Source organism: Peromyscus maniculatus, chromosome 6, assembly GCF_049852395.1.
Source record: "Peromyscus maniculatus bairdii isolate BWxNUB_F1_BW_parent chromosome 6, HU_Pman_BW_mat_3.1, whole genome shotgun sequence".
Classification (NCBI taxonomy): Eukaryota; Metazoa; Chordata; class Mammalia; order Rodentia; family Cricetidae; genus Peromyscus; species Peromyscus maniculatus.
In genome coordinates this window covers 66676013-66698990 of record NC_134857.1, presented here as the reverse complement: position 1 = coordinate 66698990, position 22978 = coordinate 66676013, and the positions used below count along the sequence as shown (strand labels likewise).

Here is a 22978-nt window from a genome sequence, read left to right as displayed (position 1 = left end):
ACATTTATTTTTTTATTCTTCCATCTCTGACTCTAGTGTTGGGTATTCAACCCATGATCTGGCACAGACAAGCACAAACTCCACCACTGAATATGTCCTAGGCCTTAAGTTTCTACTTAAAAAATAAACTCAAAATCTGTCTTCATGTTTATGAAACAAGTAATGATCTGAATTACTGTACAGATTTTTTAGTACTTTTTATAGTTCCACAAATAACAAGTGAAAAAAAAACTGTTGTTTTATCATCATTTTTCCTAAATTAGGGACTTTGAAGGTTCTTTCATTTAATTAGTAATAAGCACAAAATAAACAGCAATAATATCTTCCAGACAAGTTTCAGAATTTTCATTATAAAATCATATCAGTTCAAAATATCACAAACCTTTACATTGCTATTTTATTTAACATGGTTAAATGAAATGGTTCACCAACAGGAAAAAAAAAATATTTTAGCTGAGTACTTTAGTCCCTAAGGATTCAGCTGAAAACACAGACCAGTCCTTGAACTTTATCAAGATAAATCCCTGGTACCCATTAATCGCCAGCAAGGATCTCCAAATTAGATAAGAGCAGGAATCTTGGCATGGGAATGAACACAAACACCTTCCCTTTCACAGACACTGAACCTGGCAGCCTTTCAGCAAGGGTTCACTCATGGAGCTGTTACTCTAAACTTCCCAGCTATTGCTTGGGAGTTGATAATTCTGAAGATATGAGGAGAGTTCTGATTTCTGGCACAGCATTCCTGAGATAAATACATGATCAGAGGGATGCTTTGAAATTTCCAAAGACACTCCATTGGCCCAGGGCTTCAAGAAAAATCTTTCAAAAGGTGTCTCTTGCTAAGAAAAAAAGATAAGAGGAGAGACAGAGAAGATTGTGCTCCATCAGACAATGTTAAATGCATACCAGACATGTTAAGTTCTACGGAACATCGTGAAAAATGCCACTAGCAAAATTATTGTTTCTTTCTTACTTTAACAAACCTTTTTAAAGGACAGGAATCCTAAGCAGGATTCCTGAAGCAGATGCATAATCTCACTTAAGGCACTGAGAAAAGAGATTTAATTTGAACATTATTGAAAAGTAAATAAATGCCAAAATAAAAATTTTGGTCATTCATAAAAAACATTTTAAGTATACTAATAAGACACAGCCAATTAAAATATTTAGCCACCCAATTGTTTCTTATTATTAACACTAGCACAAATTTAAGTTAATTTTAAAATGGGAATGGTAGCTCATACCCATAATCCCAGTCTTGACCAAGACAGCATTACCATGAGTTCAAAAGTCTATGGCAAGACAATCATTTGAGCTGAAGAATTTGAAGCTGGCCTGGACAACATAGTAAGGTGCTATTTACAAAAGAGGGAATTATAGAGGGCAAAAACTGAGCTAACTGAAAAATATATTACTACATAGTCTAATATGCAGAAGCCTCTAATATCAGAAGTCACCAAATGAAACAGAGAACCTTAAGTCAACAATGAATGAACAGAAAATCCGATAGTGATGAAATTTTATAGCCTCTATTCACAAGGAATACATAACAGTAGAGAAACTTGGTGCATACCATTGTAATCACTGACCAGAGTAAGCTGCATCAGTAACAAAGCCTTACATATGCCACTGGACAGGAAGCAACAAGGAGAAGCTGTCACTTCTGTGATATTTCTCACAAAGATGTACAAACCTGAGTCTAATTCTAAGGCAACATTAGATAAATATAAAGTGAGGGACACTCAAAGACTTGAAGATTTGGATCATTTGACTTAAAAGGCTGTTATTGAACAGGCTATTCCCACGGCTGTTGGTTGCCCACAGAAACCAGATGATAAGACCCTATTGCTAAAACACACTTTGGTTATAGGAGACAGAAAAATCAAGTGAAAATTGAACTGGAAGCTTCCTCCCTGCTGGCTAGCTTTCCTGGAGTCAGAAGGTATTATACTTGCTGCTGAAGGGGAAAAATCATGACAAGTCCTACCAAACTGAGAATTCTGCAAGCGACATCACCAGCCTAGGCCACATGTTCTCACCAGTGCAATAGTAAGGAGCACAATTGCTATGGGAATGACCAACCATTTTCTGCTTGAATTTGAGGCCAGCTCCACAGAAGGGAACTCATGTCTGGTATTATAAACCTAGTCCAAAGATCATGGATGGGAGGTTATAGGAACTAGACAAAGGAACCTACAGCTATTGTTTTTCTAAATGAATATATTGTTGAACTACCTTCTAAATATTTATAATTTTACACATAAGATTACTACTGTGATCAATTAGATTTGGTCAGAGAAAATTCTGTTTGCAGAAAGCACCAGTTAAGAGACAAACTCATAACTGGCCAAACTGTGGGGAATAAGTGACTCCTAAGGCTTAGGGAACATCACTACAACAGAGTGAGCAAAAACAATGTAAGAGCTGGAGGATGGGAAGAAGTGCTATGAAATGCTGTCTCCTAGAAACAGCATCACTGTAGTACCTATGAACTTACAAAAACAGTGGTTATCTGCACAAAATCTGCATTGATGGAGGGGGGAACATGGAACCTCATAAGGCACCACCCCTCTTTAAGGAGCTACAGAAGTAAAACGGTTGCTGGAGGATGAAGAGTCAAATTCCTCAGTAGTATAGCAACTGGTAAATTGTCCTTGCTCAAGTAAATAACCCACTCTCCATACTCATGAAAAGAATCCTGATGAAATGCAGTGTGTGTGAAAAAGCGGAATGGTTCAGTAGTTAACAGCATGTACTACTCTTGCAAAGGACCAGAATTCAGTTCCAGAACCCATGTCAGTTGGTTCACAACTACTCTTAACTTCAGCTCCAAGGGATCCTCTGTCCTCCACAGGTACCTGCCACTCATGGGCACATATCTGCACACAGACATACATAATTTAAATAAATAAACTAGGGCAGTGAAGCACACACACACACACACAAATCAAAGTAGGGAGGATGCTTGCTGGGAAAAAGGGGTTTAACGGGAGGTGGATGGGGATAAGAGGAAAATGAGGCAGGAATGATTGAAGTACATTATATAAACATAAAAAATTGTGATAGAATAAATAAAAATAGTAAATAATTTTAAAGAAATTTAGGAAATAATTATAGTTAGTATTTTAAGATTGAAAAAGCATTATATCAATTTTAGTTTTCTTATTTAAAAATAATGGTATATCTATATAGGAAACACAGAAAGTATTAAAAATATCTAAGTATCATATTAGCAACTTATGTCTCAATAAAAATAAAAAAATTTGTAGTAGGAACTTTTCTGTACATTAGTTTGTTTCTAGATAAAAATACTAATTTTTAAAATTATTCAATCAATAACTATGTGTTGGAGGTAGAACATAAGAAAACTTTATAAAATATAAAGACAATGACCAAGCAGGCTGATCGTAGATTACAACTGGTAGTAGATCACCTCTCTAGCAATACTGAGGCCTTGGGCAGCATCTTGAACAACACACATAAATTGACTAGATAGAGAAATGGGCAAATCTCTTTTTAAAAAATTCCTGAGGGCTGCACAATCAACAAAGATTCTGTAGTTAGCTTTCTCAAACTGCCCAGGCCCAGAACCCCTGGTTGAATTCCTTTATCTGCTGGCATCTAGATTCCCATTTCTGTTGTTTTCACAAAGGCTAGCACGGCCGGAAGCAGGGGAATGATGGGAAGCTATTGTAAGTTCAAGCAATACCTGAGGTGGAACCAAAAAACAAAAAGGTTCTTTTACACACAACGTGCACTACTAAAAATATACCTAACATCATTTTAGTGGCATGTAAGATGTTAATAAATAAAAGTTTGAAATACTGCACAAACCACACAATAAAACTACACTTTTTTTAAATAAATTAGATCCAAACATTCTACTCTAATGTTGAAGCCACAAAATTTAGACTTTCATACTGAATTCCTGGTTACCTCTACAATTTGCAAACATCAGCATAATAAAACAAAGGATTATTTACATACCTGTCAAAAGATCTGAACTGCACCGGAGGGTCAACAGACAGATCTCCAAGAGCACCAAGACAGGCTGGGGGCAGAAGGGCCGGATCCACTGTGACTCCATCTGCTGGCATATTAACCAAGCTCCGGAGAATGTCCTTCACATTGACATTTTTTGAAACTGGAACTGATGGTGTCACCTTCCTATCCAACTCGTTTCCTCCATCAATTTTTGTTTCCTGAGATTTATTGACTTCCAAAGAAAGAGTGCACAGCACCTCACTGATGGCATCTGGACCCGCGCTGACACCCAGAGGCGCTGCTGGAGAAGCCACAGACGGATTGCTTCCTAAGCCAGATGCTGTTTCCTCACCAAGGCCAGAGTCCCTCCTTCGAGTAGATGAGGTGCCCTCCACTGATTCTTCCACCGATGACAGAGTTAAATGGCTAAACTCTGCCGGTGTGTTTTCGGCATCTTAACCAGGAACAGAAGAATAAATTAAAAAATCAAGAACTAAATTTTTAAAGGTATATTCAAGTCCCAGCAGTCATCTAAGATTTTGTGAAATATGTGTCATGTTCTCTCAAAATCAGAAACTATTAATATAAACTATAACATATAATGAGGGAATGAATTATCTTATATCCAAAATAGATGCTAAAATGAATAAATAATAAATACCCACAATAGCCTTCAAAAATGATTGCAACATATGCATGGATTATAACACAAAGTTGAATGCCAACAGTAGATAAAGTAAAAACTTCTACCCCACACATAGTCTCCACTGCTGAAAAAATGGTCAAGCCCTCCAATATGCAGAATAAATAAATGCTGCTGGTGATTCAGTTCCTTGAGGAGCACCCCCATCCCTGCCGAGACAGGGTCTCATGTATCCCGGGATTGCTATGAGTCCAAAGAAGACCTTCACCTTCTAATCTTATTCTCTCCACCTCTCGGGTACTGAGATTACAGACATGTGCCACTATAACCAGTTGATGAGGGGTTAGGAAATCAAACTTAGGGTGTCATGCATGCTAGGCAAGCACTCTACCAACTGAGCTATATCCCTAGCCCAAACAGCCCCATTTTGCTGTTTAACTTCACTCTCTCCGACCAAACTTCCAATGATTCTAACCAACATGCTCTTTTCAAGTTCACCCAAAACCTACACCTTGCCAAATTTAAAGATCAGTCCTCCACCCTTAATAGCACTTGACAGCAAAGCAACTGCGAGATGGTCTCTGCAGTTCGATAATTATTTTTCTCCTTGACTCATAGTTGTTGATTTTTCCTATCACCTCACCAGTGGTTCTCATTAATATCTTCAACTTCTTTTTCCTTTTTCAAGGAAATTAGAGGTCAATACTTGGTCCTTTCCATTCTTGGTTCTCTTATCACCTCTATCTACATGTATTTCCCAATAGTTATTCCACCCACTCTCCATATTACAAATACCTCCACAATCTCATCCCACACACAAAGGGAGTGTGTGTGTGTGTGTGTGTGTGTGTGTGTGTGTGTGTGTGTGTGCGCACACGCGCGCGCGCACTCTGCTATTTCACTGTCTTCCCTACATCTTGTATGTCACAAGATATCTAAAGTCAACAGGTTGAAAACTAAAATATTTCACCTTTGATCTACTCCAGTATAACTTATATTAATTATTGAATATATTTTCTTTTTTAAATATTCACATTAATGTTCAGAAATACTGTTCTTCTGTCACACAAATATATCCAGAATCTGACAGCCTTTTGTCCGCTGTGTGGTTACAACCATAAACCATCAAGTCATCATATCAAGTGAATTAGTGCACTTAACTGGTAGTGGAAGGCTATTATTTTAATGATCCTACTGACTCGCACCTCCTGGCACTTAAGAAATCCTTCTATCTGGGCTAGGCCAATAGAATGGCTAGCCAATAGAAGAGAATCAGAAATAACAGCCAGTTCCAAGGCTGAGTTTTAATAAGGCCTTCCAGGCTTGACTTGACTAGACTCCAGACTCTAAACCAACTCTGTTTAGAAATTTAAATGACTTCTACTCTAATGAGGGAGACTACATAGAAACAGGAAAGCCTTTCAAACTAATGGGGAAAAATAAAGAATTAAGTTAATGTAAGAATCAAGACCCTACCCAAAATAACACTAGCTGAGCTGCTTCTCTCAGTCAGCCCCAGCCTAGAGCCCTCTCAGCTGAGGTACTGGACAGCAGAAAAGCCATCTAGGACTGCAAGTTCCAAGAAACATCTAGAGCAGGGGAGAGCATTCCCACCATGCCATACTCCAATGACAACCACAGAAATCATGAACTATGAAGACAGTTGTAGTTTGAAACCACTAACTTCAATGTGCTATGTCACACGGCAGCCCAGAACGGAACACTAGTTCTCCTTCCACTCGGAGGTATATCCTCAACACAGAATCCAAAGTGTCACTTAGCTGTTTTAGTTCATTTATTAATATTGTACATGTGTTAATAATGTGCATGTGACGTGTGTGTATGTGTATGTGTGTGTATATACGTGTATATATATGTACATGCCATGGTGCACATGTGTAGAACAGAGGACAACATACGGGAGTCAGTTCTCTCCTCCCACGGTGGATTCTGCGGGACTGAACTAAGAGCATTAGGGTTGTGTGGCAAATGCTTTTATCAGCTGAACAGGGGCCCCAGAGTGTTACTTTTAAAATACATATTAGTTTTAACACTATACTCAACATTCCAATGACTGTGCATTTCACTTAAATAAAAATGCATAAACCATCTCTCCTGTCATGCCTGACATTTTATTTATTATCACTTTTAGTGCCCTCTAAAACACCATAAAATTTATCTATTAAAAAACATTTTCTTGCCGGGTGGTGGTGGCGCACGCCTTTAATCCCAGCACTCGGGAGGCAGAGGCAGGCGGATCTCTGTGAGTTCGAGACCAGCCTGGGCTACCAAGTGAGTTCCAGGAAAGGCACAAAGCTACACAAGAGAAACCCTGTCTTGAAAAACCAAAAAATATATATATATTTTTTTTCTGTCTCTTCCTGCCAGAGATAAGCTTCATGGCGTTGGGTCTTATTCTTCCTGTAGGTTCGACTCTACATGAATACAAGTACCTAATAGGTACTGGATGAAAACCTACAAAAAAAAACAAACAAACACAATACCCCCTCCTCTCCGTGCAGCTGGTTCTGTAACTATCAAAGCTGCTTACCTAACTATACTTCTGTAACTGAAAGCTATTTTTAAAACTACAGTTATCGCTATTAATTGTTTCAACAACTTCCTAGAACTCTGTTGTAAAAGATTGAGTTACCCTTCACAGCCAATACTAAATTTAAAACTCTGGACTCTTATAAAGGATAATACTTTCTCATCTTCTAATTAGATGGTCCACTTACAGTACAAAACTCATCTCACAACTGTAAATAATGATACAATATTCAAACTATTGAGTTGTTGGTAAACATACAAAGCTATGGTCTCACTCTACATACAGGTGGGTTGAAGTTCCAGAATCAGTGACTTAACCAAGGAAAATTTTGTTTGAACTTTGGGTATCATGGAATAAAACGTGGAAACTTACCAGGAAGTGACGCATTCCCATTTTCACTACCAGTTTCCTTCAGAGACTGACTGTGCCTTTCATCTTGGGGTTCCAAAATGTCTCTGTATTTTGAGACCATCAGGACAGAGATAAAGTACACAACAGCCAAAGCTAAGAATTGAGCTTGCTTGCTATCCTCCTGAGAAAAACAAAAGTTTATGCCCCTGGTAACATTTTAATTGTATTTCACGTTATAACGTTTAAATATAGATAATGTCCACAAATCTTTCAATGTGCACAGAAAATAATGTATCAAGTGTGTAATAATTTATTACTAAATATAATAATTCTAAAATACATCTGAGAAAATGTCAAGAATATTCTTGGCAGTACTTTTAAATGAAAATGTTTAAACTTACAAACACAGAAACAGAAAACCTAATTATTCAACTTTAAAAATTGAGTGCTTAGTCTTAAGAGACATACCATACTTTACAAGGTGACTCAAATTATAATGATATATATTTATACAATATAAAGATAACTGATTACTTTTACTTCTCATCATAAAAATCCAAATATATAAATTTAACATCACAGCAATGTTGCACTATGATACCCAGCATATCCAGAACAAACATCCAGGAGTAAAAAGTAAAGCTGTCACATAGAGAAACAGATGGAAAAGGATCTTCAGAGAATTTAAATATCACAGGCAAACAGAAGTCAGGACTAAACACAAAGTATTATTTTCCTCAAAGAAAAGGACAAACTAAACTGAGGCATGGAGGAAGCCATCCTAGCTCTACAGATGACCTGCATGTGAAGATCAGTGACTCAGTATCCAGTCAAGAAGATGCTACACACACATCCCTTCTAATAACACCTCAGAAAAGGCTTGATTATTTTAAATTTAAAAAAATCAAGTGTCTGTCAAATCCTAAAGTCAAAGGCATCTCAAGTAGGCGGTAGCTGGGAAGCGTCTAAGTCTAAAGATAATTGGTACTCGCCCTCGCCTTTGGCTTTGTTGCCTAAAAGACAGATGGGAGCTAAGGAACAATTAGATTAAAACATCAATTATTATCTACTGTTCTCATATATGAAATTCTCAAAAAATAAAAATTTAAATTAAAAATATAATAACTATTGTCAGAAGTTCCAGAAGTAACTTCAGAAAAATAATCAAACTCTCCCATAACAGGTCTACTTGAAGCAATTCTTAGACACATTACTAGTATGATAAAATCTATGGTACCTTGTAAGTTTGCAGGTATAACTTTCTTAGTTTTGTTAGAAAAGATAAATGTACATTTTTCCTTTTTTTATTAAACATCTCTTTCCTGCCATGTATTACAACTGCTAATGATATGACCATTAGGCAAATTACTTATGTGGTCTTCTTAGTCAACTATTGATTACTTATGCCTAACGAAATCTTTATTCATCCCATTAAATCACAAAAATCTTTAACTCACTTCCTCCACCTCTTTCTACTAACAACAACAACAAAAAAAAAAAAATACTGCCATCTTCCTGATGGGACTATAAATGAGATACTACATACACAGCACCCCATCCTCTACTATTCAATAGATATTCAAAACTCACTGAGCAGTAACAATACTCCAAATTCTATACTTGTATAAAGACCTAGTTAAGAACACAAGAGGGTACTAAAATACCAGAGAAAGAAAAAGAAAAACGATGCTCAGGAAATTTCATAGGAAACATATTTAAGATACGCAATACAAAATATACAGTAAGTGTTCTTCAACAAGTATTTACTAAAGATAGTATTCTAGTAGTGAAATTACAAATGGCTTTGTCTTAATATTTATATTTTATAAAACTTTAAAAACATAACATCAAAATCTGCTAAAACTAAGTTATTTTATTCTTTAAAAAGTTAAAAATACTGGAAGACATATGACTATAGTCACAGCTCTTGAGAGGCTATAGAGGCAGCGAGTGAAAGCTAGCCTGGGCTACATAAAACCCTACCTCAAAAATAAATAAATAAATAAATAAATAAATAAATAAATAAATAACAAGAAATAAAAAAGTTTAAAATACCACAAGAGTAGAAACATTTCATTATATGTTCTTTACTACATTTTAACAATTCCTTGAGGGGAAAAAAATAACATTCAGTAAAATAATACAGTGTTAGGAGATAGTACATGTTATTATAATAAGTGCAAGGATTCTGGAGGCAAGATTGCCGGGTTTCAATTTGACTGTCATTTATTAGCCACAGCATTTGACCAGGTTACTTAAGCTCTCCATACCTCAAATTCTTCACCTATAAAATGGGAATTATGAAAGTACACAACTGAAATTTGTCGACTTGCTGAGCACATTGGAAGAATAGGCAGAGCTTCCTATGTAACAGTGGATTGCTCCTTCACTGATAAACTAGCTGTTTATTCAGATAATCCCTTTTACCATTGAAGATTCTAAAGCATCGCCAAGAAACCTGGTTTCTAGGCCTGCCTGTTGAACCTATCTATATTACTTCACAGAGCTTCTACTTTAAGGACTTCGGGCCCAAGAGGAAGCACATACTAGCTAAGAGAATTTGTCAAAGAACTATGTTAACTTACGATGTCTCTGAAAACAACTGCTCGAAGCCGATTAATGTCCATGTCTTGCAGGAGCCTTTCAAGATCTCTTACTGGAGATATACCACCAGTCACAATGTCCACTGGGCTCTATTACATAAAATAGTAATAATAATACATATACATATACACATTAAACAGATTTAAAATCAATGAACACAGTAAAGTATCAGAAAAGCATGCCATAACATGAAAAAACTGTTTTTTCATATTATTTTTCTTTCCTTGTGGGGGTTGGGTATGGCAGGGGCAGTCACATGGGGAACATACATAGCAGCAAGAAAAAGTATTGGAAAAGCAGACAAGATTAAGTATAGACAAATATTTACCATGTATTTAAACATAAATATGTTATATTGACAGAAGAAAATGACTATCTTAGACTCTATGTCAGACTTATTTAGCTTTGTGTTGAAATGAGCCAACTACTTTAGGGTCTTCATTGTGGAAAACAAATACGCTTTTGAGAAATGAATGGCTCCATCTCTCACCTTTGCTGCAGACTTCCCCATGGGAATCAGGCTATGGACTGTTTTCAAGCTTTTTGCTGTATCTCCTCTAGCTTTCAGCTGTGAATGCTGCTGACACTCTAAGCAATTCCTTACAGCCACTGCACACACTATAATGTATTTTAAGAAAAAGATTGGGAACGAAAAAAATTATATTTAAGGTTACAACAAAGATATAAATCATCTACACAGTACAATTCCTGTTATACTTTATTCAAAATAGATTACCTTCAACAATTCCTAAAATGTCCCTAGACTATCACCTAGTGTTTATTGTCTGATTTTATTCTCTGTTATGGTTAAGATCTGGGAAAAGAGATTATGGTAGAGTGCTTATCTAGCACTCCTGAGACTTTGGGTTTAATCCCCTATCCTGAGCATAAAACAAGGTTTGGTGGCAAGGTTTGGAGGCAGGAGGATCACAATATTCACCTAGACAGAAAGTTCAAAACCAACTTGGTCTTCATAGAATCCTGTTTCAAAAAATGTCCTCCGGCCCCCTCAAAAATGATTTAGGGAGTTCTGCTGAAAAGGAATCGGTTAAAAAATGGTTTGTCTTGTTGTACCACAAAGTACTAGGCCAGAGCCTCCGCGTGCTAGTCAACTACTCTAACACTGCAGCACAGAGCCAGCCCAATTCAGAAATCCCAGTAAGTTTGAAGATGTAGGCAGGCCTATGCAGACAAATCTAAATTCAGATTTCAACTGCACTAATTATAGTTTTAAATTTGAGATAAATTTCCTAATTTTTTGATCTACAATTTTCTAATAGATAAAAGAATAAAAGAGTTGTTATTGAAATATCAAAATCAGCACTAATGACATAAGTTAATAAATGATAGGTTCTATATTGTTATGCATAATATGAACGTTTAAAATAATTTCTATAAATTGCTACACCAATTTCTTTAGAGCATACTAACTCTAAAGCTATACTGAAAGGTTTTTTTAAGTAAAAATTATAATGGCATAGAAAAGTCCAATAATGGACATTTACTAATTTATATTACATATTCTTGATAAATGTAGGAAAATGTTTCATTAATTAGCTTCTATGCACTATTTTTATAAATTACTGTCTTCATAAAATCATAGTTCCTAAGGGTTTGCTTCCATTTCTTAGGCCCTCTCTCTCCACTATCTTCTCTGCATAAGCAAGTCAATTAACCAAATCTCAGAAAACCTTATGCAAAGAACACTAAACAGCCAGTCATTCTGAGTACATTTGCTATCATTTCTATCATTTAAATAAGAACTGTTCCCAGAAGAACTGAGATTTAATGATTTTGTTAAGTACTTTAATAAACTATCTAAGCTGATTTGAATAAATGTGTACTTGAGTGATGCCCACTTAGAACATTCCTATTGAAGTGTGTTAGGAAGAGAAAAGGATAAGCATCTCATGATACTTGGAAAACAAATTTGGGCCTCATCCAAGATAAATATACATGCTAAGAAGATCTTCTGATGATTTATAAAACTTGAAAAGCACTAATTTAGAAAAAAGAGACATTAACAGAGAAGGGTGAATGTTAGTCAGAATCACCTAAGCAGCATGTTGGTTATACCCACCCCACGACCAAATCTGCTAGCTACTACTATGCACACCAAAACGCAGACATATAGCAACATGGAAAGCATACACCTTCTCTCATCCAACAGTGTGGATGATGGAAAATGTTAAATATAATTGTTAACTGACGTCTTTTAACAGCTTACCCAGTCGGAGACACTGACGCAGAATTCCTCCAGATGACATATTCTTTTCAGCTTCAATTTCAGTGAAACCAAGAGAACTTGCAAATATAAGTACATCCACAAGGCTGATGAGCCTCTGCAAAAATGTCACTGAGGTTTCTACTGAAAGGCCTTGAGTAGGTTCAATATTCTCCAGCTCATGCTGCAAAGTATAAAGTTTGGTAATTATATCTACATTCACATTTACCAGCTGTATTCCTAAATTTCTAGTTTTTTCAAGGCCAGGCTTTCTGGAGATCTAGAACAATAGACTGACTTGCCCTTTTGATCTAAAAAAAAAAAAGCAATGAGAATACTTTCATCATATTCTTCATGAGCTAAGTCATGCCTAATAAATTAACATTCTTTATAAGTTTTTCATTCCTGCAACACATCCTAAAATCTTTTCAGATAAATATAGTGATGCATTTTTTATCATAGCAGTTATGATGTACAAGCAACCACTGCACCGCATTCCTGATTTCACACCAATTGTATGTAGTAGTTAAGTTCTTACTGTGGCCGATGTAGCAGCTGAAAGCAATGGGAGTATTCCTCCACAAGCCATGACCATATTGTCCATTACTTGAGAGATGAGATGAATTGTGTTGTGTACAAAGATGACATTATCACTGCTATTCACGAAGTCCATAACTGTCTTTGTGGAATGGCTGTCCAAAGATAAATTATGTTTACTGATGAAGCTAAGGAAAGGAAATCACAGTTTGCCTGCTTAAAGAGAGGCAGAAAAGAAGATGCCTTTGAATCACCCTGGAAATGTAGCAGATATTGGGGGTGTCCACTTCATCAGAACAAGTAAAACTCTCTTCAACAGAGTCACTGTCTATGTCCAAGACATAGCTTTGCTAAAGCATAGACACTAGTCATCATATACTTGATTTAAATAGTTGATTGAGAAGTCACATCAAAAATTAGGAGGCAAATGCACTGCATGTGCTTTTAAAATGAATTGTTACTACTACTTTCTTACATAATGGTATAAAATTCTTTTAAATATGGTAAGAATCACATACAAACAAAAATCAGCAAATTGGGTTCTTTTAAAATTGTAAATCACACAATGGAAAATATATAGATTTCTTATACTAAACATATGAACAATGTTGTACATGAATTTCAGCTAAATTTTGGCATTTACAATAACAAGCCCACTTGGAATACCTACCTCCTAATTAATTCTAGTCTAAAAAAAATGTTATTGCAAACCTTAAGCAATTTTTAATAAGGGAAATTTTGGATCTTTATGGCTTTGTAGTCCAAATCGGGATTCCATGCACAGAATGGAGAATAAAAGTTAATGTGATAAAATACTAACATAAAATAATTTATATTCTGCTTTTTCAATCAAATGTCTGATGTTATGTAAAATGTTTACATAAATTTCTCAGAAAGAGAGACTAAAATTGATTTAGATGTGTCGTCTCTAGTGAACACATGAACAAACCTTCTCCACATCTGTATATCTGTTTCTATGGAAAATAGGAGATCAGTGAGCAAACGCTGATGCATCTGAGACCACTTGAACTCAGGAATGCGAAACATGGTCGATCTGGAGTCCCTCCTTTGTTGGTCAACAGCATCTGGTACTGTTGCTTGCCCTGGCTGTTCCTGTTGCCTTGATGCCTAATAGAGAAAAGTTTAAGAAGCAATAAAGTAAGTTTAACTTCAAAAGAAGAAATTAGCAAAGAATTCAGTAACTTCCATAAAATGCATCTAACAAATATTCAAATTCTAAGACACTACAAAGTAAAATCAGAAGAAAGCTATTAATGAGTAGTCTTACCATACAGTTAAAGCAAAGTCATCAATAATACTAATACCACAATTCAACAGTAATTATTGTGGAGCCATGTTATTGCAGACATTGCCAGAGTGTAGCATTTCACAAAGCAACCAAGCAGTTTTTAACTTTGAATATTAGCAAAGACAACAGTACTTATGATCCAGACAGTAACTAAATTATTCTTCATTAGTTAAAATAAGAATTAACAAAAGTCCACATAATGAAGAGCAGACAAAATAACAACAACTAAAAGAAAGGGAGGAAATGAGGGACAGAAGTTAAGAAAAAAGGAAAAAAAGCAATCAAATGCATCCAACCACATGTACCACATGTCACTGTGAAATACTGATAAAAAAAGAAAGCTGTGCCTCTCAATCACACAGACTCTTCTAATAGTACAAACAGACCCTTAAATCTGAAACCAGACTCATACAATGGCAAATACACAGTCCCAGATTTAACTGGAAAAGGAATATGCTAGAACTGATTTAGTTGAAGAATGAAAAGCAAGTATTTCGTATAGTTGCTTTATAAACTAAACTTATGACAATTTTGAAGTTTGAAAGTGGTAATGTTTGGTGATGCTGTGTTAAAATAATAAGAAAAACTGCCATTGAATGAACTCACATTGGGGCTGAGAGTATAATCAATGGGAAAGAATTTACACAGCATGCATAAAACCCTGGATTCAATCCTCAGCACCACAAAATGAATGAGTAAATAGTCATAAATTCAAACTAATTGTCAAATATGACGTAACCACTTGATATGTACACTTACATAATCGTTAGTAATGTTATACTGACCAAATACAAGTACCCGCACTTGTCTTTAACTTAGTGCAAATTCATGCCAAAGAGACAACAGAGGTACAGATGGTGTACACAAACACACACACACACAGGCAAAATATGCATACATATTTTTTTAGTTTAAGACAGTATCTAGAGCCGGGCGGTGGTGGCGCACGCCTTTAATCCCAGCACTCGGGAGGCAGAGCCAGGTGGATCTCTGTGAGTTCGAGGCCAGCCTGGGCTACCAAGTGAGTTCCAGGAAAGGCACAAAGCTACACAGAGAAACCCTGTCTCGAAAAACCAAAAAAAAAAGACAGTATCTATAATTACCTCAAGCCCATGTCGATGAGGCTGTGGTGCTTCTACGCTTGCACTGGCCTTCAATTCAAACCTCTCAGTATCTGAAGCAACACTGGAAACATCTAGCTTAGCAATCTTTTGCTCGAAAGTAGCAGGAGCCTCAGAAACATGATCAGCACAATCACTAACCGATTCAGTTTCTCCAGCATTAGTTGCTTTCATCCCCTCATCCAGCGTCTCATCAATGTCTGACTGTACAGTTGTCTGGGAAACAGGAGCTTCTGGTGAGGTAGCTAAAGGCCCTGGAGTGGCCACAGTTGGGAACCTAGAATCTTTACAATCTCCAGTTTCGGTATCATTTTGAATTTTAGTAATAGGTGTTTCCTCTTGAATTTCGCAGTCATTGCCACACATGTCTTGCCCTTCTCTGGCTTCAGAGGCAGCTACAGACAAACTACTATCTTGGAGCTCTGTGGGCAAACTGGCTTCCTCGGTAGGGCTGCCTTCTACCTTCAGTTCGACATAATCATCATCTTCTTCTTCCTCTACTCCCGATTTTTCCAGTAATTCTGGTATCTCTGCAGCATCTTGTTCTGAGGGGGAACTTATGGAAGCACTTATTTCGCTGATGACAACTGTATCTTTGCCAGGTAGTTCAAAAGAATCAGAGACAAGAGTCACAGAGTCTACCGCATCAGAAGATGCTTCTAAATCACATGCATCCCTTGTCTCGTTTGTTGCTATTCCTTCCAAAGCGGCTTGATCCAGTAACCCTTGGTTTTCTTGCTCCATTTTCTTTTCGTCATTAGACGGATCAGGTGTCTGCAGCTCAATGTTGGATGCAGAATCTACTGAACTTGCCTTTCCAATACTTGAGTTCTCATCACTATTTCTAGCGAAATGAGGAGAGTTAGGAGAATCCTTCAGCTCTGAGTGCTGGGGCCCAACGGAACCATCAACATCCCTGGTAACACCAGTTACTTCTGGAACCAGACTTGAAGAACACACCCCTAATCCTTCATCACCTTTTCCCTGCTGTTCCCTAAATATATTGGCAAGATTTTCTTTGTGTATTTCAAAAGTAACCTACAAGAAATACATTTAATAAATTAAGAACTATATTTTAATGAGCACCACTTATACAACATAAAATTAAAATTCTTTCAATAATTTCTTAAATGTATAGCTAATTACGATAAAACGTATGCTACTTATAATTCCTCATTTTGATAAAAATAATTTTAATGATAACAGGTGGCATACCATAAAATGACAAGAACATAATTACTAATAAAGCTTACTCATAAAGATATATGAGAAAAGAATTCATTATTCTTCTAGCCTCTCTATATATTATACTAGGATCTAAGTGTGTACCTATTAGAAAGAGCATTACACACTGGATGATATAGAGCTTTCATGACATGGAAACACATTTCTCTATCATTTGTCGGCAGAAGAAACTTTTAAATAAATTAATTATCCTTGATATTACAGCATCTCTAAATAGAGCTATAAAAAACAAAATCTTATTTATACTTAGCTAATGGATACCGGTTATTTTGATAATGGAGAAAAAGCCAAATGTTCCCCTAAAGGTCAACCACTACTTTCAAAGTTTGAACTGGATACAAATGGTGTCCCCTTCTTTTGCCCCACCCTCTTTCTGCACAATACAAAAGCTGGAGCCTTTGTAAGAGAGAACAGAAGAGCAAAACATCAAGAATGTAAAAAAAAGATATAATCACCCTACTGTCATGTTAGACTGGACACTGAGTTATTAAGGGGGGGAGAAACACCACAGGTTGGATAGCATTTACTTTCAGGATTTAAAATGCTTTTAAAATTCTAAATTCAGTTGGTGCACTAATTTCTCCTTAATTTATTCCAACAGTCTAAAAGCTAAGTGGTAATTAAACAATTACCACTGTTGTTATCTTTTTATGCTGTTTTTCTAAAGGTATTTGTGACTAGAAACTGATAACTCACTATTAATTACCAGATATTGTTCTAAATTACCCGCTAAAAGACTAGTCATCAATCTTCACAATCATTTGATTGCTAATCTATAGCTGTTTGTAATGTTTGGAAAGCACTTCTATAAACTCCCAGTTAAAGGTACTTATGTGCTATTAACTACAAGACTTTTTTCCACTGCTTGCAACTTAGTTGGCACTCAAATTTACTAACTAGGAGATAAAAGAGAAATTATTCAAGACACCATTGTTATCTTTTTATTTCATATATTAAGAATGTATAACTCATAATAAATGAGACTTTTTAAAAATTGGTAGGCATGTTTAGCAACTGGCTTTGCTTTAAACAAATGCATCTTTTAACTGTGTTATTTTGTGCAATACTCGCTGAATATGACATCTTGGTTTCTAGTTCTTAGATTAAAAATGTTTCCACGACAGATAAATAAGACACATTTTCAAGAAAACTGAATCATTCCCGATGAGATATCAATGTACATCAGTCAAAAGATTACTACCACAGACAAGAGCTTTTAGAGATGAATAAAACAGCATTCAACAATCATACATGGAGGAAGATACAATAGTAAAAGAAAATTATAAATACTTATTGATTCGTCTTATATAAAGTACTTATTCAAATTTATATTCAACACTAATTTCTCTACTACTAGAGTTTTCTGATGAGATATCAAATATAAGGCATATGCTATTTCAGGGAAACTATTCAAGTGAACGTATTATGAAAATAACATTTTGTTAAATAGAAAAGGGAAGGTACCCCATAAGAAAAACAAGTGACATATGCCATAAGCACTGTACATTCATTCATTCATACAATGAACCGAAAGAGATTCTGAAATAGATGAAATCACATGGCTCAAGTACAAAAAGCACATAGTGTAAAAATGTCTTTCTACCACACTCAACTTCAAAAGCAAAAATTCTACCAACAATCAAGTAATTAATCAACTATTAATTTCTCATTTATCATTTTAGAGTATTGTTTTGCATACACACATAGGTATAAATTGTTATATAAAAATTGTTATATTAAAAATCCTGCTTTTTTATTCAAATATACTAAATGTTAACCAATATTCCTAATTTTTTTCACCTAATCATTCTTGATCAATTAGCTCAAAATAATATTACTTTAAAGTCTTCTTATAATAAGTTGGTCCAGAATCTTTTTATAAATCTAAAAAAATTTTACATAGTCTTCTGTGAGATGTTTGAACATAATTATATTGTATTGTCTTTTTCTATCAATTTCTAATTGGGAATACTAATCTTTAGTTCTTCCTAACTTATTATTGGCCTTTTGACTTTGGGTTACAGAAGAACTGTGCTTGATTTATTGTTGTTGTTGTTGTTGTTAACAAAGATGTATTTGTCTGCTTGCAGTTGACACAGTTCAGAGTACTCTATCAGAAAACACAGCGCTTTAAGCATCTTACGCATTTTAAGCTGAGAAACTGAGAAATGTTGGAAGGACCTCGGAACTTACGCTCCCATGTCTTAAGAAACGAGTCATGAAACTCAAGACATGCCCCCAAGAGACACCCTCCCAGTAAAGTGAGGGAAAGAATAACCTTATTTCCACAAAGAGCGGATACTGGGAGGGACCTAAATTGTGACCGTTTGCTACTTTACGTGGAGCTAGTGCCTCTTCCTCTTACCATATCTTTCCACGGTTACCTCTTTGTCTACATTGCATAAAAACAGCAAATTTAATGGTTTCCCTAATTCTTCATATCCTATGGAGGGTTTAAATCTATTTTAAATGAATTGATATGTATTTGTCTTATTTATCCTTTGTCAGTCTAATTGAAAATGGCCTGGCCAATGAGGTAAAATGGGTAGAAAGGAAGGATTTTTCTCCCTACAAGAGTTCTCTCACAAATCTGCAGTTCTTACTACTCTGAAGTTCACCATCATTATTAGTAAGCAACCATAGAAAATATAAGATAAACTTTCTCCTTTTATAAACTGTTTTAAGCAACAGTTCCTTATTAATATAACGTGGGTATATAATTTAAAGAGAAACCCTAAGATCTTTAGTATCTGTATTAAAGATGCTAATACACAGGAACAATCTAGAACTTACTTAAAACAAAAGGTAAACTTGTGCTCAAATTTCCATAAAGTACCATAATTCCTAAGTAGTAATTGTTCGCCAGTCAACAATATTCTTTACAATACACTAAATTAGGCTCATTTTCATAGGTGATTCTGTATGCATCTTTCCTTTAAGTTCTTAAGCAAAAGTATGGTTAACATACTGATGGTTCATGCACATACATTACTGTAAGCATTTGGTATCAATGACAAATACTTAAGAGCAACTCTATTATCTATATATCTATAAAGTTCAGGCAAATTATGACAAAATAATACAGTAACAAGATTGTGATAGCACAAATCCATAATACCAATATTAGTGAGACAGAGGCAGGAGAATCTAGAGTTCAAAGTCCACCTTACCATTTGAGGGATCATATGGAAACCTACTACAGTAGAAGCTTCTTAAAATGCATACATATATGAAAAAAATCTAAATTAAATCACCAAATAATGGAGGATACAAAGCCACAACTAGGCTTCTCTTGCCACCAAATGAAATCTCCAATGTCAGAAATGAGTTATATGTAATTGAATTGTTGGCCAAGGGGACCCCCACAGAAACACCCAAAAACTAAGGCCCTTCTGGCTGTCCTTCACATACTGATAGTAAGGCCCTATTACTGAAGACAGTACCTACAAAACTCATTGGGCATGGAGAAGTAAACCGGTGCCTACCTAGAGCCTTTGTTCATACAACTGGAAGGTACTCTGCATGCTACCAGAAGAGAAAGGTAAACAACCACCCAGCTCTAAATCCAACAATCTACAGTGGTAATCTGCCTGCAGAATACACTGGTGGAGAGGCACAAAAGCTGTGCGAGTAACCAACCACAATCTTATGGATTTAAGGCCCCGTCCATAAGATGGAACCCACGCCTGACACTGCTCAGGTGGCCAAAAATCTGAGACTAGATAGGCCATGAACCTGAAAAAAAACCAAACACTATTGTTCTGCTAAAGGAGCCCAGCAATATAATGACTCTTAATGACATTCTGCTGCATTCAGAGATCAGGTCTCACTCAGCCATCATCAGAAAAGCTTCCTTCTGCAGTAGATGGTAATTAATGTACAGGCCCACAACTGGACAATGTGCTGAGAATGAGAGATATTGGAACAGTCAGTCCTAATGGGATGTCTTCATCAAACCCCTCCCCCTCAGTGTCAGGTGTTCTGTGCTGTGTGGGGCGGTCAAAGAAAGAGGTCACTCCAAGAAGAATTTTAGGTCTGTGGGGCAGCAGGAATGTCCAGCTTCTGATAGACTGACCCTCGAACAGCTGTTCAAAGTATATTTATTGATTTTTTACAAAAAGTTGATTTGGGGGTAAACAAGTTCCTCATACCAAAGTCCCTGATCTAATCTCTGTTTTTCTGAAGGAAAGTATCACACCCCCACCACCTTAGTACTTATCGCATACTGTTTACAGTACCCAATAATCCATGAGCTCCCGGTGTGCCGGTAGTGTCTTATGCAAAGATGTAAAGCTGCTTCAGAAAAACAACTCTGGAAATCACAAAGAACAATCACTGATTTCCACCAAGATTCCTTCATGGTTAAATTACTTCTAGAAAACACTATTCTGTTCTAATGTTTACCCTTGATACAGTGACTCTGCTAGACTCCTACAATACCTCAAGACGCAGGGAACTATACAAAGCGGAAGTGGAAAGATTGCAAGAGCCCGGACAGGTGCAGGACACTAAGGAAACAAAGCCCTCTAAACACAGCAGGACTGACACACAATATGAACTCACAGAGAGCTGCATGGGGCTGTGTTAGAAACGTGGATACAAGCCCTCAACCCTAACCCAGAAGCTATCTCTAAATGACATCCACTCACAAAAATAAATAAATAAATAAATAAATAAATAAATAAGTTTTCTTCAATGGAGACTTATTAAAGAGTAGGCCCCATGGCCCAAGAATGATCTCATCAGACCAATTTTACTTTCTTGAATAAATCAAAACACATGCTTACATGCAAATCTGGTATATAAATTACTAAAAAATTTTAGGGAGGAGTTTAATGTAACTACTAAAACATTCTAAAATGCATGATAAACACTCTGAAATACAGAAACTCCTGGAAATTCTACAAAAATGCATCCTATGAAAGATAAATATGAATGTACACACACATGATCAGGGCATCACTGTTCAACAATAAGAAAGTATAACATTTATGTAACACGTTACAATATAAATTAACAGTTTTTGTTTTAGTGATCACTTCCAACAGCTCTTCCAAATGAAACTCTGGAGAATGCCAGAAAAGAAGAGAAGTAAATCATGAACCACTCCTAGGAGAGTGAAGCGTTCTGGTTACATTCAGATGTTACATAATCGCCAACGCTAACTTTACTTTTTTATAGTACAACATAGTACATACACGAAATTCTATGTACCCATTAAAATGCAAAGCAGCAGTGTCATTAAATGGAAATAGATCATAAATGAGCATAAATATAACCAAATTTTTGGAAGAAAATAATTACATGTGTTTATATATTGACACATATGGATTAGTGGACCTGAGGATCTTACCAAAATACTAATATTAAGTCATATTCAGACATCTGGACATTGAGTGGCTTAGAAGTTTTTTGTATATACAAATTTTTCTGTTACTTCCAAATTTTAAAAGAAAAAGGTATTTTTATTAAAAAATTTTTAAGACAAGAATACTTCATCAATCACACATAAAATGCAAAGCTGTGAAATGAAAAATTTGTAACCTTTGACATTGCTTTTTTTTTAATTCCATTTTATTTATGTATGAGTACATGTGTGTTCCTGCTCCACAGCACATGTGAAGGTCAGTTCTCTCCTTCTAGCTGAGTCCAAGGATCAAATCCAGGCTTATCAGGTTAGGTAATATATACTTATACCCACTAAGCCATCTCATTGGCTCTTGAAATTTCTTAATGGGTGGCTTTTAATCTTATTATTCTACCATTTTGTCTATAACATGACTGAAATGAGCAATTAATTTCTGATTGCGAACAGTAGGTAACATACTCTAATAATCTAAGATCTTTAAGTATTTTACTCAAATTGATCCAGTTGAGCACAATCTAATTCATTTTGTCTTAATGCAAGTGCAATTAATTTTTAATTGTTCATTATTTTGCATCTTTTGCCAACAAAGATATAGAAAATACATTGTCTAAAGATTGAGGCTATATTTCCTTATATTAAAAAAAAAGTATTTTTAGGTCATTCTCATAATTAATAAGTTGTAATAATTTAAAGTGTAATTAAAGAAGCATTACAGTATACCAAATGAAAACATTGTTATTTAACTGCATTACAATTCATCCTTTTCTAAAAGGGGGGAAACTTTTTGACGATGAAAACATAGACAACAATGAAATTACACAGGTTGCTGGGCGCACATCTGAAACTCTCAGTCCACAGTAAGCAGCCCAGAGCAGTTGCTAGAAGCCTATTACTGCTTATAAAACCTAGTTCCGCTGTTGGTGGAACAGCACACAATGACAAACAGCTTCCCTGCTACAAAGGTGGCAGGAAATCTATCAAACTGAACAATAAAATTGCAATTGAGTTTCTTTGGCTTTTTATAGCTGCTGCATATAT

General features: G+C 35.7%; 1 protein-coding gene across 2 annotated transcripts in view; it reads right to left on the bottom strand.

The window, feature by feature from the left end:
- Lrba (LPS responsive beige-like anchor protein) overlaps window positions 1-22978 on the bottom strand; it is a 571922-nt gene that overhangs the window by 437142 nt on the left and 111802 nt on the right. For both annotated transcript variants that reach the window (XM_006976444.4, XM_042279232.2), the window contains exons 22-29: window positions 15310-16365; window positions 13847-14025; window positions 12899-13052; window positions 12364-12544; window positions 10627-10754; window positions 10118-10225; window positions 7554-7713; window positions 3991-4441 (exon numbers count right to left, since the gene is read on the bottom strand). In XM_006976444.4, the coding sequence (XP_006976506.1) occupies window positions 3991-4441; window positions 7554-7713; window positions 10118-10225; window positions 10627-10754; window positions 12364-12544; window positions 12899-13052; window positions 13847-14025; window positions 15310-16365 (2417 nt within the window). The remainder of the gene's footprint in view (window positions 1-3990; window positions 4442-7553; window positions 7714-10117; window positions 10226-10626; window positions 10755-12363; window positions 12545-12898; window positions 13053-13846; window positions 14026-15309; window positions 16366-22978) is intronic.